At 35.3% G+C, this 17834-nt stretch overlaps 2 protein-coding genes across 2 annotated transcripts; one reads left to right on the forward strand and one right to left on the reverse strand.

The window, feature by feature from the left end:
* Positions 1–6134: 6134 nt before the first annotated feature.
* LOC111799249 (UDP-glucuronate 4-epimerase 1-like) lies at positions 6135–7527 on the forward strand. The gene has a single exon (XM_023682722.1). The coding sequence runs from the start codon at positions 6192–6194 to the stop codon at positions 7491–7493; it is 1302 nt and encodes a 433-aa protein (XP_023538490.1). The 5' UTR covers positions 6135–6191; the 3' UTR covers positions 7494–7527.
* A 5598-nt stretch (positions 7528–13125) lies between these two features.
* On the reverse strand, positions 13126–16712 carry LOC111798110 (HD domain-containing protein 2-like). Its single transcript, XM_023681083.1, has 8 exons — positions 16469–16712; positions 16032–16156; positions 15862–15899; positions 15256–15366; positions 15096–15175; positions 14724–14760; positions 13814–13855; positions 13126–13457 (listed from the first exon to the last, which is right to left on the reverse strand). Exons 1-8 carry the CDS (start codon positions 16601–16603, stop codon positions 13354–13356), a joined length of 672 nt encoding a protein of 223 aa, XP_023536851.1. The 5' UTR covers positions 16604–16712; the 3' UTR covers positions 13126–13353.
* Positions 16713–17834: the final 1122 nt, after the last annotated feature.

Below are 17834 nucleotides of genomic sequence, written 5' to 3' on the forward strand. Positions count from 1 at the left end.
TTCATGTTCATTGTTCAGTTAAATTTGGTCATAAATATTTGTATCCAATTTGACAATAATGCTAATTTATTTTTCATTAGTTTTCCATTATATTTATAATATTAATACATTAAATAATATTTGTTTGAAATCTATACTCTCAATTTGAAAAAATTTAAACTTTAATGGTTGAAATTGAGGATTGACCAAGTCCAAGATCAATTGGGGTTAATACTCCCGTGAGTGCAGACGCGCACAGTATGATGAGCACGATGATCATGGAGAGTACGACACCAGGAGTTTTGTTGACCTCCGAACGTTGCTACATACAACTACCTGGACCAGAGAGGATCCAGGGAGTGTGCGATCCGCTTGAGGGATCCACACTCACACATGTGAGTTGTGGAGGGAAGCACTACACATCCATAGTAGTCCGAACGGGAGGTCACTCCTAGTATGAAATGAGATAGACATAGGTCCCTCGAGCGTGATTGCATTTAGCATGACTCCTATAGTGGGGTCACTTACTGAGTATTCTTCGAAATACTTAGTGTGTGTGTCATATCATTTTTCAGGTAAAGGCAAGACTTCCATGAACGAATGATGATGGCATCGCGAGTAGAGACTATCGCACGTGCATAGGATAGAGGCATATTTAAATTCCTAGTCTTAGGTTAGAATTGGTTGTTTTGCATTTCATCATTTTAAATTATTTTATTTTGTATTTGTGTTATTTTTTAATTTCAGTATTTCTTTTGAATCACGTAAGATTGAGCGTGTTTTCTAGTGTTAGAAGACGTTTTAAATGTTTTCAACATTTATATTAAAGATGACGTTTCCTTTTAAGAGTTAGATTCTGCATTTTAGCAGAGCATGAGACGTTAATGTTAGGTATGAAATGAGCGAAGACATAACTTGGATTATAAATACATTTCATGATTTTAAGGTATGGGGACCTTCTACAACTTGTATGTTCACGTGCATCGGGATACTCCCTTGTTATGACGAGTACGGATGCGTACATTACGATATCTATATTCGTTATGATATTAGTTTGGCTCCTTTTCCTCTGTGACTCCAATAACGTGAGCATACGTTAGCTGAAAGGCTGACCCAAGGGGCATGTATATGCCCGCCTGGTGGGTCCATGTGCGCATATGTGGGTTGTGTGTAGAGAAGTACTACACATCTAATTTTTGCCGTGACGGTAGACTAGAGTTCAAGGCCATGAAATATTTTTTTGAAAGGATAAATCTCACTATGATTACTTGTGTATGCATTTTTCGACCCCAATAGCAGAGTTACTAAGTGTCGTTAAGTTGCCCTAAGAGAAATTAGCTAAGTACCACACCACAAAATTAATCGATGCCTAGCTTACTATACCTAAATTCAAGCCAAACCCACCTCTCAAATTTTTTTGGTATGTCATGACACTCTAGTCCTCACCTCGATTCGAGGTGAGATGCTCGGCACCAATGGGTAAAGTGACATTCATGATTCCTTCTTATATTAGGGTGAGGAGCCACATGGGTACATATGATTATGATTGAGGTCATGTATTGAGTATAGAAATGGACGTGGAACTCTTATTGGGACTCGTACTCTGCAAATTCACCTTGAGCGAGATGAGGGGCCACATGAGTACGTGTGATCAGGCTACGTATTGTGTATGGAAATAGACATGAGCCTTCTATTAAGTACCCGTGACCCATAAACCCACCTTGAGTGGGGTAAGGGACCACATAGGTACATATGATCTCGACATAGGCACATGTAGGTCAAGTAAATTTACAACCACGAACTCTCAAGTACACAAGTGTGAAACTGCAAAAATTACAAGCATGAACCAAACACGAACCCTCATGATCCTCAAGTTTAGAATCGTGGTACCTAACTAGGATATCGACAAGATTAAGAACCTACAAGTAGATTACTTACTAAGTATTTTATACTCACTCTAGTTGCTTTTTTTTTTTTTTTCTTTTTCTATTTTTGCAGATAGCAACTGAACAGTTGGTCGAGGATGGGAGCGATCTAGTGTTGTGTGGCCATGGAGGAGTAGATTTGAGTCATCAGTCCCTTCTCATCTTTTGTGTAGGTCCTACGAAATGTCTAAGCCTCAACGGTCCACGACTCATTTTCTCATGCACCATCTTTTAGTGTGCCTAGCCCGCCTGGTTGGAGTCCCACATTAATTAATTAAGGGGAAGATCTTTGATATACAAGTAAGGATACTACTTCATTGGTACGAGACCTTTTTTGGAAAGCCAAAAACCAAGTCATGAGAGCTCAGGCTCAAAATGGACTGAGGTTTGTTGTTCTTCTCAGTGGTATTAGAGTCATGCTCTTATCTTGACTTAACCAAGTCAACAGAATCTTCAGATGTCGAACAAAGAAGTTATAATCCTCGAAGGTGTCTATATGAGCCTCGATGGTGTAGCAATGTGCTCCATAGAAGAGGAATCGTCTAAAATAGTGTGAGATAGATAAATTTCATATTAGTGTGAAGGTTCGTTGTTCCTATCGCGCCTCACATGTCGTGCATGGACAGAGTTTCCCCAAGCTAAAGATGAACGTCAAACTTCATACCGCTCGACCCAACCATTTCTTCTGTGCATGACTCCCATGCAATTTAGCTCCCAAATGCTCGACTCACAGTGGTTTCAGTGGTCAAACTTCTTGAAGGAGACCATGAGCTAACGAAACTCCTTTAACCATGGTCTTGTCCATCAAAGAAGTTCGAATAAAAATCGTGGTTAAAGTACGTAGGGATAAAATGACACACTTTCGATGATGGACAAGACCTTTATTGACGCACCACTTTCCAAAATACGACAAAAACATCCATAAGGTCTAGTCCAAATCTCTATAGCCAGTAACCCAGGTCGGTGGTTCTTAGTTTGTTCTTAAATCTTATGACATTCATTTCGTTTGTTCGTTTTGTGTCTTATTCATACATAAGAGTTCGTTCCCAAGTATAGATTCTTCCTAGGCTACACCGTAGGTTTATTCATTCTATCTGAGCTCAATTTAAGATAGTTAGTGGAAGCTATCAAAATTTCATTTCTTAGTCTTGTTTGGACCTCCCGCACTTGGAGTTCATCTGATGTTCTTAAGGTATCTCATATAATCGTTCGTCAGTTCCAACCCATAATCCTCGTCTCACAAGGAAGGTAGTGACCTTCTACTGTCAAGTTCTCATCTACCTATGTGGTCCCTCGCTCTCATCCGAACAAGATCACGACTATGAAGTGGTTGGAGACCCATGACCGTATCCTTAGATTCATGCATTCTCATAGTTATAACATATCACTAACTCCGTGTACAAACAAACGTTAAATATTCTTAATTTTCTTAGAGGTAGAATAGGGTTGGGTTGTTGTAGGTTGACCTAACAAAAAAAAAATGTCAACTAGCAAACGAAACAAAAAGTACACGAGCATGTTCCCATGATCTGCAGCGGCCAGCCATTCTATCTATAAACATAAATATATTATTATATTATTATATTATATATCAGATCAATCATGTTGTTTCAGATTGTGGACACCACCACCTCCATTTGCTGAGTTGTTTATTGTTTTATTTAGAAATTTAAAATCTTTATTATTTATTTTACAAAACATTTATAAGGCTACAAATAAATATGGAAATTCACAAATATCATATTAATATTTTACCTTTTATTTTCTCAATTCAATTAATAAAAATACACTCAAAAATCTAAATTATTCTAACCTAAACCATAATTACAAATTTAGCCCTAACGTCAAAGAAGTCCTTTGTTCGACATGGCTAAGTTCAGGACATGACTCTGATACCATGACTTTTCACAATGGTACGATATTGTCCAAGCTTTGCTTTGGGCTTCTCCAAAATACCTCACACTAATAGAGATAATATTCCTTGATTATAAACTCACGATCATTCCCTAAATTAGTCGATGTGGGACTTTCTTCCAATAATATAATATAAATCGGTTAATTTTTTCTGTTTAAGTTGTGTTGAATTTTTGTAAAATCAGGTCGGTTCGTGAGTTGTCATTATTTTGGTCGTGTCAACCCGAAAATAGAGGTACATCCAACCGGCACTATCCTAATTTTAAGATTATTATGAAAATTAAGAATATTTGTAATTAATTGTAATAGTGTTGTGTGAATGTTTTATATTTGAGTTTTATAAAATTTTAGTTATTAATATATAAATAAAATTTTTAAAATAATTATAAAAATAGAGAGCTGGGTTGACACAGGTTTAAATTAACTATTTATTTAAAATTAAAATTCAATTAAAAACACTAAAATCGACTGAATTAACAATTGAATTCTAAAAATAGCGATTAAAAAAGAAAATACAGAGAGAAAAAAATTAAAAATAAATAAATAAATCACCAATTCCACCGGCTACCGGTAAGTACTAGGCTGTTCCAAATTTAGTCCCATCCGGTCAACTCTTACAACTTCTCGTTCACTTGCGCCCGCCTCTTCCGGTTACCGGTAATATCTATTTTCTTTTTTAATTAATTAATTTTCTTTTGTAATAAAACAGCCAATGGGAACGGCGCCCATGTTAGTGTCGTTTTCAAGCACTACTTTAAATGCGCATCCCGGATTTCCCAAAAATAAAATAAAAAATATTTTTTAAATTTACATATTTACAAATTTACCCCTAACCAGCCTTTTCCAAAATGGACAAAATTCCATGTGTCTGACGTCATATTAATTGTAATTTAATATAAAATATATTAAATTAAAATGTAACAATAATTATTTATATTTTAAATAAATTATTATTTTAAAAGTCAATGTTCAATTTCACCTTTTAAAATAGTTGAACTTATAAAATATAATTAAAATAAAGTATAGTTTTTTATTATCATAATCATTACCTTAATTACTTTAAACATCTCTATTTTAATTCAATCAACGGCTAGTTATTTACAACGGTACATTTTAAAAACAAAATAATTTGTGTTTTTTTTAATTTTTTTAATTATTATGAGTTGGTATAACTGAATTGATTAAGATACGTACTTTTACAAAAACGAGTTGAATTAAAAAAATATTTATGAACGTGTAAAAATTCATATAACACAATTTTTTTTACTTAAAAATTCAAAAATATACAAAGAAATAAGGAAACCGACGATGATTTGGCACCAGATATCCGGAGGTGTGGAAAGAGCGGCGGTAAAAAGCAAAAACCATTAAAAAAAAAACGACGATTGTTCGTGAAGGTTTCCACAGAAAGACCCTTGAGTTCGGGCAAACTATCAAAATTACATGTACCTGGGAGCATACCGATAAAATGAATAAAATACGAACAGTTAACATAATATGGGTGCATGAATAAACTGAAACCACATTTGAATAAGAGCGATTACGAAAATAGATGACTAAGAAAGACTTAAAAGAATCGAAAGACTTAGAGCAATTGTGACAAAACATGTTGAATGACCTGTATTAGACTGTGGGGATAAGTAGGTGATCAATTAATGAGAGTCTAAACTTGCGAGCCTCACGTGATTAAAAAAATCTCAATCATTTTGATCTAATTATGCCTAAAATTATGCATAAATTTTCTATTTATATTGTTAGACAAACACGATTCTCCACAATGGTATGATATTGTCCACCTCGAGTATAAATTCTCATAATTTTACTTTGTACTTCCCCTCAAAGCCTCATTTCAATGGAGATAATATTCTTTGATTATAAACTCATGATCATTCCCTAAATTAACCGATGTGGGACTTTTATTATATCAATATCAAATCTAATATATATATATATTCTTCAATATATTACAAAAATATCATATTATTGGTACATTTGGAATCACATCAAAACTACGTCATAATTATTTTATTTTTAAAATTTTAGCTTTTTAAAATAAGCATAAAATTAAATAAGTAAATAAAAACGAAAAATTGCTTTTTTTATTCGAAAATAATATTTAAAAAATTAAAAAAAAAAAAAAAAAAAGGTCATAATTTGTTGAATTCCATCCCTTCCGGAACAAAACTTTGGTCTCTAAAAGGAAAGAAACTAAAATTTATTTAATTATTATTAATTTTTAATTAAAAAAAAAAATTCCATCCGAGCTGGCAGTTTTGTTTTACGCGCCTTCACGTTAAAACCCATCCTATATATCATTCCCCTATCTCTCTCTCCCCCAACCAAATAAAACAAAAACACACCCAAATTCCCAAAATGCCCTCCTTAGAAGACGACCCTTTCCCTTCCACCCCCGGCAAATTCAAGATCGACCACCGCAACCACCACCCGATGAACCGCCATTTCCACCGCTGCTTCTCCTCCACAAGCACCCTCTTCCTCTGGGCCCTCTTCTTAATCGCTTTAACCGCCTCCTATTTAAGTTTCCAGTCATTCGTCGACTCCGGCAGCCGCTACTTAACCGCCTCTTGGGGGGGAATCCAATGGGAAAAACAACTCCGTAACTCCGCCCTTCCTCATCCTCCTTCTTCCCTTTCTGTCCTTGTCACCGGCGCCGCCGGTTTCGTCGGTACCCATGTCTCCCTCGCCTTGAAAAAACGCGGCGACGGCGTTGTCGGTCTCGACAATTTCAATTCCTATTACGACCCGTCATTGAAAAAAGCCCGGAAATCTCTCCTCTCCAACCATGGAATTTTCGTTGTGGAAGGCGATTTAAACGACGTCGTTTTACTTCAAAAGCTCTTCGACGTCGTCGTTTTCACTCACGTTATGCACCTCGCGGCTCAAGCCGGAGTCCGTTACGCGATGGAGAATCCCAATTCGTATGTTCGGAGTAACATCGCCGGTTTGGTTAATCTCCTCGAGGTTTGTAAATCGGCGAACCCACAACCGGCTGTGGTTTGGGCTTCATCGAGTTCGGTTTATGGGCTTAATGAGAAAGTCCCGTTTTCTGAATCGGACCGGACCGACCAACCCGCTAGTCTCTACGCAGCAACAAAGAAAGCCGGGGAGGAAATTACACATACGTATAATCATATCTACGGTTTGTCAATAACCGGGTTGAGATTCTTCACGGTTTACGGTCCATGGGGACGGCCCGACATGGCGTATTTTTCATTTACGAGGAATATATTGCAAGGAAAACCGATTACGGTTTATCGGGGGAAGAACCGGGTTGATTTGGCGAGGGATTTTACGTACATTGATGATATTGTAAAGGGGTGTTTGGGTTCGTTGGATACATCGGGGAAAAGCACCGGTTCGGGTGGGAAGAAAAAAGGGGCGGCGCCGTACAGAATATTTAACTTGGGGAATACGTCGCCGGTGACGGTGCCGACATTGGTGAGTATATTGGAGAAGCATTTGAAGGTGAAGGCGAAGAAGAAAGTGGTGGAGATGCCTGGAAACGGCGACGTTCCGTTTACTCATGCGAATATTAGTTCGGCTCGGAGTCAGCTCGGGTATAAACCGACGACCGATTTGCAGACCGGGTTGAAGAAGTTCGTTAAATGGTATTTGTCCTATTATGGCTATAATCATGGCAAACCTGTAAATTAAATTTTTTTATAAAAAATCTTTTTTTTTAATATAAGTNTTTTTTTTTTTTTTTTTTTTTTTTTTTTTTTTTTTTTGTAATTTTCTTTCTTTTTGTGTAAAGGAAAAGAAATCTCTTCAATTTGATAATAGTAACTTTTTAAAAAAATTTAATTTTGGAGCGTGGAGTGTACGCGCGGCAAGTGAGCGTGGGAGCTAAAATTGGACCGGACAGTATTTTGTTTTTTTTTATTTGTTTGGTGAGAGGACGGAGAACCGTAAGATACGGTGGAGAGTGGGACCCACTTTTTGTTTTCGTTAAAGCAAAGTCGTACGGTAGCCGTTGGATTTTCCGGTGGGGAAAGAAATTTTAACCAGTCACATCCGGTGTTCTTTCTCCAGCTGGCTCAGTGGTCCCCACACGCTCCGACATTTTGTTTCCTTTGCCGACACCCTGGTAATTTGTTTTTTTTTTTTTTTTATTATTATTATTATTTTTAAAAAAAATATAATTTTCTCCCAAACTCTTAATTTTAACACCTTAATTGAAATTAAATTAATAATTTTCATTTTTGTCTTATTTGAGGTAGGAGTACTATTCTCGAGTTAAAGTTGGGTCGGGTTAAGAAATTTTTTATACTCAATTCTCAAAATAATAAACTCAATCCAACTCGACCATAAATTTATTTTAGATTGGGTTGGTACGCCATATTTGAACCATTTATTCAAATTTTAATTTTTTAATAAAAATAAAAGTTAACGGTAAAACATTTATTTAGTTATATTTCAATATTTAACTGAAATAAATAGTAAAAAATAATTATAAAATTTAATAGAAATGCATCAATTTCCCTTTTAAAGTAGTAACTATCAAGATTGCTTTGTCATAAAAGGTTTCAATATTCTCATAATTATCCTTTTATTTAATTTGAAATTATTCAATTTTCTTTTTCTTTAAAAAAGCAAAACTCAATAAATAATCATTTTCATTAAAAAAAAAAAATAATAATTTTTTATTATAATTATTATCTTCTAAACTGAAAAAATGGTAACTAAATCTGTGCTCGTATGACGACAGTGTTGAGAATCGTTGGTATATANTTTTTTTTTTTTTTTTTTCATTTTTCAATTTTTTGTATTTTTTTTTTCAAAAAATAAAATCGCTGAAATGCTTATGGCGTTTTGAAAATTATAAATAGAACAAATTTGTCACCGGCAACGTGATTGGCCGGTTTGTATAGTGTGGGCCCCACTTTTTTATTTATTTATATTTTCAAACGTGACGTGTTCTCCTTGATTTTTTTTTTCTCGATTTAAATATTTTAAATTACAATTTTATTTTTATTTATTTATTTATTATTTTTTTTTTAATGTTTGTCAAACCTGAGTGGAGATCGTTTTGAAATTGAAAAATATTTTCGTGTATTCCCTATGTGACATGTCACATTATCTGCTTCTCATTTCACGGACCATCACGATGCCACATGTCGCATTATCTACTTCTTTTTTTCAAAAGTGAAAACGGTCTTCATAGACCAACATGAGTCCTTTCTCTACCCTCTTCCTCTACCTTGATTCACTCCAAGCAGTGGGAGGAGGCTAGGACTCTGACCGCGTGCTTGTTGAAGAATGAGCCGACGACTCAAAGGCAGTGGCTTGGTTAAGGGAACCCACCAGAGTCGTAACGAAAGCGAGTCTTCATGGGGCAATTCTCACTACTTATGCACCCGAACCTAGGTGATCTATCCATGACCAGGATGAAGCTTGGGTGAAACTAAGTAGAGGTCCGAACTGACTGATGTTGAAGAATCAGCAAATGAGTTATGGTTAGGGGTGAAATGGATTCACAGTCCTTCCTCTACCCTGATTCANTTTTTTTTTTTTTTCATTTTTCAATTTTTTGTATTTTTTTTTTCAAAAAATAAAATCGCTGAAATGCTTATGGCGTTTTGAAAATTATAAATAGAACAAATTTGTCACCGGCAACGTGATTGGCCGGTTTGTATAGTGTGGGCCCCACTTTTTTATTTATTTATATTTTCAAACGTGACGTGTTCTCCTTGATTTTTTTTTTCTCGATTTAAATATTTTAAATTACAATTTTATTTTTATTTATTTATTTATTATTTTTTTTTTAATGTTTGTCAAACCTGAGTGGAGATCGTTTTGAAATTGAAAAATATTTTCGTGTATTCCCTATGTGACATGTCACATTATCTGCTTCTCATTTCACGGACCATCACGATGCCACATGTCGCATTATCTACTTCTTTTTTTCAAAAGTGAAAACGGTCTTCATAGACCAACATGAGTCCTTTCTCTACCCTCTTCCTCTACCTTGATTCACTCCAAGCAGTGGGAGGAGGCTAGGACTCTGACCGCGTGCTTGTTGAAGAATGAGCCGACGACTCAAAGGCAGTGGCTTGGTTAAGGGAACCCACCAGAGTCGTAACGAAAGCGAGTCTTCATGGGGCAATTCTCACTACTTATGCACCCGAACCTAGGTGATCTATCCATGACCAGGATGAAGCTTGGGTGAAACTAAGTAGAGGTCCGAACTGACTGATGTTGAAGAATCAGCAAATGAGTTATGGTTAGGGGTGAAATGGATTCACAGTCCTTCCTCTACCCTGATTCAGGGTCCTTCCTTCCTCTACCGTGATTCACAGGCATCTTAGGTCCTGATTCCTGATTCATAGGCCTTCCTCTACCCTGATTCACAGGCATCTTAGAACCTGATTCACCGTCCTTCCTCTACCCTGATTCACACATGAGGTCACCCAATATAGAATTTTCGGGTCACCCAATATAGAATTGCTCCAGGCAAAACATGTTTAACCATGAAAATTCTATGATTGAGCCACCGAAAAGAAAGATGCACATATTAATATAAATATTAACTTTCTATTCCTTTAAATCTTTTTTAATCATCTTATCTTCATAATTGTTTTTCATTCAGATCCCCATTTACTCGGATGTCACAATTTTCTTTATTAACTATTTATCTAAAAAAAAATTGAAATTAAGTTTAATTAAGACTAAAAAGGGGCAAAAATGTATTAATTAATTAATATAACGTGGAGAAAAAAGAAAAAAAAAAGGTTAAATAATAATAATAGAATGAATTAAATTATTCTAATTTAATATTGGTTATTTATCTCTTCATAGATAGATTTTGTAATTAAATATTTTAATTTCATTCTCATCTGAAAAGTCTCCTTTTGACTTTTTAGTTTGTGATTTTATTTTTCAAAAATATTATTAAATGAAAGGTTGAAGTTGAGCACTCTCTCGAGTTGAATAAAGAAATTGACTAATATCTTATAACCAACCATAAGTAAATTATTATACGGATCGAAAACGTTACTTAAAAATGATTTTTGTAATGTATAGAAATGAAAAAGAGACACGAACAGGTACAAACGTGTTGAAAGTGTCCTTTTAAAAGACTTGAGCAGATAGAAATTTAAAACAAATCAAATTAACATGAAGAACTTTATTAGAAAAACACAATTAGTTCATGGTTTTTTTGGTTCCCATTTCCCGACTCAAAACAGATTAAAGCGAAAGTATTTATCTCATACTTGTTCTCACAACCTTACTTGTCATTCTCGTGTAATGACTAGGGTTTCAGTGCATAACCATGGAGGCTTACTAAAGTTTACGATATAAACCATCTACAAAACTCTAAACTTGGGCTCTAGTACCAACGGTGTCAGATCCCATATCGATTGGGAAGGCGAGCGAAACACCTTTTATAAGGGTGTGAAAACCTCTCCCTAGCATACACATTTTTAAAAACCTTGAGAGAAGCCCGAAAGAGAAAACCAAAAGAAAACAATATTTATTAGCGGTGGGCTTGAGTTGTTACAAGTGGTATCAGATTAGACCCGGAACAATGTGCCAGCGAGAAGGCTTAGCCTCGAAGAGGAGGTGGACACAAGGCAATATGCCAGTAAGGACACTAGACCCCGAAGAGAGGTGGATTTGGAGGGTCCCACATCGATTGAAAAAGGGAACGAGTGTCAACAAGGACGCTAGGCCTCGAAGAGGGGTGAATTGTGAGATCCCACATCGGTTGGGGAGGAGAACGAAACACCCTTATATAAGAGAGTGGAAACCTCCCCCAACAAGCGTGTTATAAAAGTCAAACGGGTTGCTGTTACAAAGTCTAACTATCTTACTTTTCGCATATGTACCAAACCTTGTTTTAAGTAATGCTTCGTGTCTCGAATAAATTAGTATAGTCATGAAAAGTCGTCATAGCTTGATTGAATCGTGATTCAAAGTTCAAGACTGAATTAAAACTTCTAGCATAAAAATTAAACAAATACATTATGAAAGAACTCACAACATTTCAATAATGATCAAAATATTAATGACAATAAGAAATAGGATTAAATTGAAGAACATATGGTATTATAAACTACAAGAGAATGATTATATAAGGGAAGGTTTCATTTGTTGACAATGAGGTATCAAAATCTTAGGGAGAAATCACATCCAAATTAGGTTATGAAAAGGTGACATTTACCAATAAATTCATGGTCTAAAATATATGATAAAAAAAATTTAAAAATTTACATCCTATTAATTTCTTCTACCCTTAAAAAATATTTAATTAACACTTAAATCCTATGTGGAAAACACCTTTTTTATAATAAAAAAATCAAGAAAAAAATAGAATAATGTAGAATATATTGAATGTATATAATATACATACATACATATATATATATATATATATATGAATCCATCCTATGGTAGGACGTTGATCATGCGGGTAGCTAATAGAGCTCAAACCCCTCGAGAAAACAACTTTTCAGATCGAGTTAACGACCCTATCTCAAAGGGAAAAAATTTCCTATGTTAACACCGTCCCTCTAAGAAGCTGGCTACGGAGGAACATCCAACTTGTCTAGATTGGAGGCCAGCCCTATGTGATTTTAACGATAGGTCTCTAGATCATGAGTTGCATGTGTTTCTATTCTTTGACCTCAATAGTGGGATCACTTATTGAATATTATATATATATATATATATATATATATATATATAAAATCAATGTTTACAACAATAAACTTCTGGTGACAACCAATATATAAAAATTCAAAGGACCAAAAAAATATAACATTTGTTAGTATAGACACCAATATATAAGAAAAACATAAAATAAGGTATAGTTGAAAATAGAAATAAGGCAAAATCAACAAATTTGAAGAGAGTATTGCTCGATCATGAACAAATAATTCTCGACTTCAAATGATCAACTAGACCACTTACGAGCCAGTCTACTATGTGGATCTGAGACCTAAGGTTTAAGCGGAGGGTTTAGGTAGCTTGGATTAAAGAAAACTATATTCTAGGATCAAATTTAGAACGAGTTTAGGAAAACGATTCAAGGATCATAAAAATAATCCTTGTAGTATAATGGAGGCACGTACCATTCAAGGAAAAATCTCAATCTTGACTTTGGCTCAATCTTGACTTTGGCTCACTTGCCATTTTCTAATCCCTACCCACCGCATAGAATGGGAGGAGAGAATTTGAACCTGTAACCCCTAAGTCAAGAGTATATGCCTTAACTAGTTGGATATCGAGAGTATATGCCTTAACTAGTTGGATATCGAGAGTATATGCCTTAACTAGTTGGATATGATGAAGTAAACATGGTTTCTTGCCATTCAACAATAAATTGCGTACAGTTACAACGGAATCTATGGTGTAGGTTCTACAACTATGTCCTTGAGTTCTAAGGAAACAACAAAAAATTGCATATAATGATCATCAATGACAGTAGTTTTCGATATTTTGCTTACGAAGATAAATGAGAACAGAAAAGGCATGCAAATGTAACCTCAATTTGTGGCTGTGAATTGGTATGTTAATTCGCTGAAGTGTTGGCTGTAGTGCCATTATCAACATCCTTTCTTCTCCTTGATACTATTTCAGCCGCCCAAGCTCGTCCCAGCTCTGTCTTAAACTTTCCTGCATGACGATTTGTGGAATGAGTAGTATTCTAATTAAAAGTGGTTCAGAAGTTTCCAGAAATAGATTAAAGAAAGCCAAAGTGGGCGAGATCCACATCGGTTGAGGAAGAGAACGAAGCATTCTTTATAGGGGTGTGTAAACCTCTTCTTGACAGATGCGTTTTAAAAACTTTGAGGGTAAGCCTGAAAAGAAAAGTTCAAAGAGGACAATATTTGCTAGCGGTGGGCTTGGGTTATTACATAGTGCTTTTAGTATTAACTCATTTTCTTCGCAGCTGCTTATCAATACACGTGTTTCAAAAGCAATGGTAAACGCACCAAATAAAAAAGACAGAAGAAGAGAAATAAATGTACCTGCAGTTGACTGAAAAAACTCATCCAAATCCTTCCCTTGCTCTGCACACAGATAACAGAAAAAAACTTTGATTACCTTGATGTAGCACTTAGTGCAGTAAAAGAGTTTCAAAAGACGGGTATTTAAGAATAGAATGATCTATTGAAAGTTTTGAGGCAAATAATAATTCCAAGAAATATGTCAGTCAGGTAGGAAGCTAAAAAGAAGAAGTTGAACCGAAGTGTCATCTGAAAGATGATGACAAGAACGAAAGGGAAACATTCTGTGGATCATCCTAAGTAATGACAAGATCATCCTTCTGTGGATCTTACCTAAATGTGAGATCCCACATCGGTCGGGGAGAAGAACGAAACATTCTTTATAAGGGTGTGGAAACCTCTCCTTAGCAGACGCGTTTTAAAAACCTTGAGGAGAAACCTGAAAGGGAAAGCTCAAAGAGGATAATATCTGCCAGTGGTGGCTTGGGCCGTTACAAATGGTATCAAAGTCAGACATCGTGCGATGTGTCAATGAGGAGGCTAAACCCCAAAGGGGGTAGACACGAGGCGGTGTGCCAACAAGGACGTTGGGCCACGAAGGAGGTGGATTGAAGGGTCCCACGTCGATTGGAGAAGAGAACGAATGTCAATGAGGACGCTGGGCCTTGAAGGGGGATGGATTGTGAGATCCCACATCGATTGGGGAGTAGAATGAAACATTCTTTATAAGAGCATGAAAATCTCTCCCTAACACAAACGCGCTTTAAAACTAATCATGTTAATCTAATCATGTAACCCTTGTCAATAGGATTTCAAGACTTCAGCAAAACCGCTGTTACTTATCCAAATAAATATCATAAAAGAAGATTCTGCTTTTGAGAAATAAGTAAAAAAAATGTGTGTTAGTAGACATCAGGATAAGAAAACTGACCATTTTCATATTCTAGAGCTTGAAGAATCATCTCCACCTGAAGCAAATCATGACAAATAAATAAAGGTTAGCAGCCGTGATGCGCATCAAACGAGTTTTTTGCTGGCTAGCATAATTCTCATATAGACCTACCAAAACTAATCCCTGGCCACACTGTTAAATACGTTTCGACGATGCTTACATGCGAGTCGGACACTTAAAAATATCATATTTTACTTCATACCCAAATTTTCATCGACCAACTACGGCCACAGCCACTTTTTATCCATTATAAGCTATGGGATTAGCTTTTTTATCCATTTAGGATAAGAAGACTGACCATTTTCATATTCAGCAAGACGCTTGTTTGAAAGGATAATTTTAGGTTTTTACCTTATCAAGATCCTTCACAATTTCAGCTTCTGGCGAACTAGTATTCTCATACTCCATCCACAATTCACCGATTTCCTTGGCTGCAATTTTCACACACAAACAAGTGAGTGATTTGGAGTTTTTAATATAAACTCAAGAAATGATTGGCTGAATGGCATACCTCTTGAACCACCACCAAGCAATTTGCACATGTGGTCTAGTGCTTCTTGTTCTCTTCTATTCTTTTCCAACTTTGAAACCCCATCAAATGGGGTAATGTCACCAACAATTGCTGTTCAAATAATTTACGAATAATGGACAAAAGTTCCTTGAACAACAGCAGTCCCACCAACATTTCAAGATAAATATGATTCCAAGATTGTATATGTTAGGAATCACGACTCTCCACAATGGTATGATACTGTCTACTTTGAGCATAAACTCTCATGGTTTTGCTTTTGGTTTTCCCAAAAGGCCTCACACCGATGGAGATAGTGTTCCTTACTTATAAACTCATGATCTTCCTCTTAATTAGCCAACGTGGGACTATATTGATCGAGCCTTTCAGTGTTACACTTTTGGGGAAATTATCGAACTTCAGAATTAGAATTCGAAGCAAAATTAAGAAAGATCCCAAAGACATCGAGTTCGTTTCAGTAAAATATGTAAGCAATATCTATATCATTCTAACCCAACTTAGACAACAGATGATATCACTGTCTATTGGTAGTCCAAATGACATTGAAACATAAAATGATCAATGAATGGACAGGAAAGAATATCTCACCTTCTGCAATGTCATGAACAATTGCCATTTTTATGCACCTGAAGATATATAGAAATATAGTATCAAAATACCTTTTACTCACAGGTTGCAAGAGACCAAAAACAGCAACGAAGAATGAAGAATGAAACATATCATAAGAGCCGAAAAGTAAAAGATTATGAGTATCAAACTTGTCTCTATTGACGCCCGGAATATCGGAACTGATGAGCGCCATTATTCCCATTCGGTACATATGATCTGCTATGGATTCCGGATCCTTGACTCTTTTATAAATCCATCCAGTTCTTTTAGTTGTCTAATTCAGATTACAAAAAACAACATAATCAAACAACACTCGAGAAGTGTAAAAGAAATTACACAAACCAAGCTATAAAGGATTTATAAACGCATCCAAATTTGTTAATGAACTTCATCCAAATTTGGCAGCCATGGAAACAAAGAAAACTCGTTATAGTGTTAAACACAAACATTCATTCAAAGACAGACCAAGAAACATAGCTAATTGGCCATATTCCTCCATCTCTGGTTTCATTTTTGGCGACGAAACCACGCATCAAACAATTTGGCGAAGAAAATGAATTGTTTAAAGGACAGAGTTTAAGGTTACCTTGAGGCGCTGACAGAGGGTGAGAAAATCAATGGCCGAAGAAGCAGAAGCTGCTATGTCAGTGGAAGGAGGAGGAGGAAGATGAGCGCCGCCGTCGACGGGCGTCGAAGAGGAAGGAGCTTCTTCAGCTGCCATAAACGAAGGCGGCGATTTTCAGTTCCGGCGACTGCAGAAGACGATTGGGGGAAGCAATGAGACCGATTTCCAATTTCCAAACACGTAATCGAATTCAACTCCCTTGAAAACTCTTTGACTTTATAAATTTTTAGATATTTAAATTTTTAATATTCTATTTATGGAGCCACCGATCTAAAGTCAATTGAAAGTCGTGCTCGGTTAGTACCCCTTGTATCATCTAAACTCGTAGAGGTCTAACTATAGGGTTAAGTTAGGCATCTCTACCCGACATTCCACACAGATCTCAATCTCGCCCCTCGAACAAGGGCTAGTTTCAGAACACCCCCCTCTACCTTTTCCAACGTCACTTATACAATCTACAAATCAAACGAATTCAATGATCTCAAGACGTCGTCTCTCGTTAAATCATAGTTAGATATACTCGTGTTAGCTAGTTCGCTCAGGTGGTCTTCTTGCACCGAGACTACGTATTCTACTGCAAGGCATTCTAATAGTTTATCACGTTCCTACTCCTTGCGATAATGGTTCAACAACCGTCAATCAGCCTACATCCCCTAATTAGTATAAGTCGGTGGTGAATTTCTTGGTCTTTGACTTAATCTCAAGGTTGACCAATAGCTCGTGAAAACAATGCTTTTTCAGCTTTCTATGGGATCTATGCTCTTAGATTTTGAGACGAAAATTTAATTTTATATTAATATATTATAAAATTTAAAAAAAATTCAAATATGTGACGTATTTAAAGTCGGGTTTTATTCAATTTTAATCGATGTATTTTCCCAAATACATATTAAAATTAATATTTATTCATACATATATAATTTTAATTTAATTAAATAATAAATAAATAAATAATATATATATATTTTTAAAATTTAATTATACTCTTGAAATTTAAATTTTATATTATATTTTTTAAGAAATATTTGTTGATTTTTGAAAATGTTTTTACATTTTTTTAATATAAATTATATTAAAAAATGAAAATTATTCATTACTTTTTTTTTAAATATTAATTGAAACGAGTTGATTTAGGGTATTTTTTAAAATCACTCTTAAATAAAAAAAAATAAAAAATAAAAAAATAAAAGAAAAAAGAAAAAGGAAATCATATTATTTGGGCCTTAGGCCCAATAGGCGATACAAAAGAAACAGCTTCAAGCCCAAGGCCCAAAATAATTACAAGGAGGCTTCTGGAAGCTCTGAATAGTTGTTCTTACAAGTTTAT

Source organism: Cucurbita pepo, chromosome LG07 (assembly GCF_002806865.2).
Source record: "Cucurbita pepo subsp. pepo cultivar mu-cu-16 chromosome LG07, ASM280686v2, whole genome shotgun sequence".
Classification (NCBI taxonomy): domain Eukaryota; kingdom Viridiplantae; phylum Streptophyta; class Magnoliopsida; order Cucurbitales; family Cucurbitaceae; genus Cucurbita; species Cucurbita pepo.

Excerpts from the sequence above, each read along its gene's own strand:
- LOC111799249 (XM_023682722.1), top strand. The coding sequence starts at position 6,192 with ATGCCCTCCTTAGAAGACGACCCTTTCCCTTCCACCCCCGGCAAATTC.
- LOC111798110 (XM_023681083.1), bottom strand. The coding sequence starts at position 16,603 with ATGGCAGCTGAAGAAGCTCCTTCCTCTTCGACGCCCGTCGACGGCGGC. Across the intron at positions 14,761-15,095 it reads TTGTGAAGGATCTTGATAAG|GTGGAGATGATTCTTCAAGC; the intron begins GTAAAAACCTAA and ends GATTTGCTTCAG. Across the intron at positions 13,458-13,813 it reads GTTTTTTCAGTCAACTGCAG|GAAAGTTTAAGACAGAGCTG; the intron begins GTACATTTATTT and ends ATCGTCATGCAG.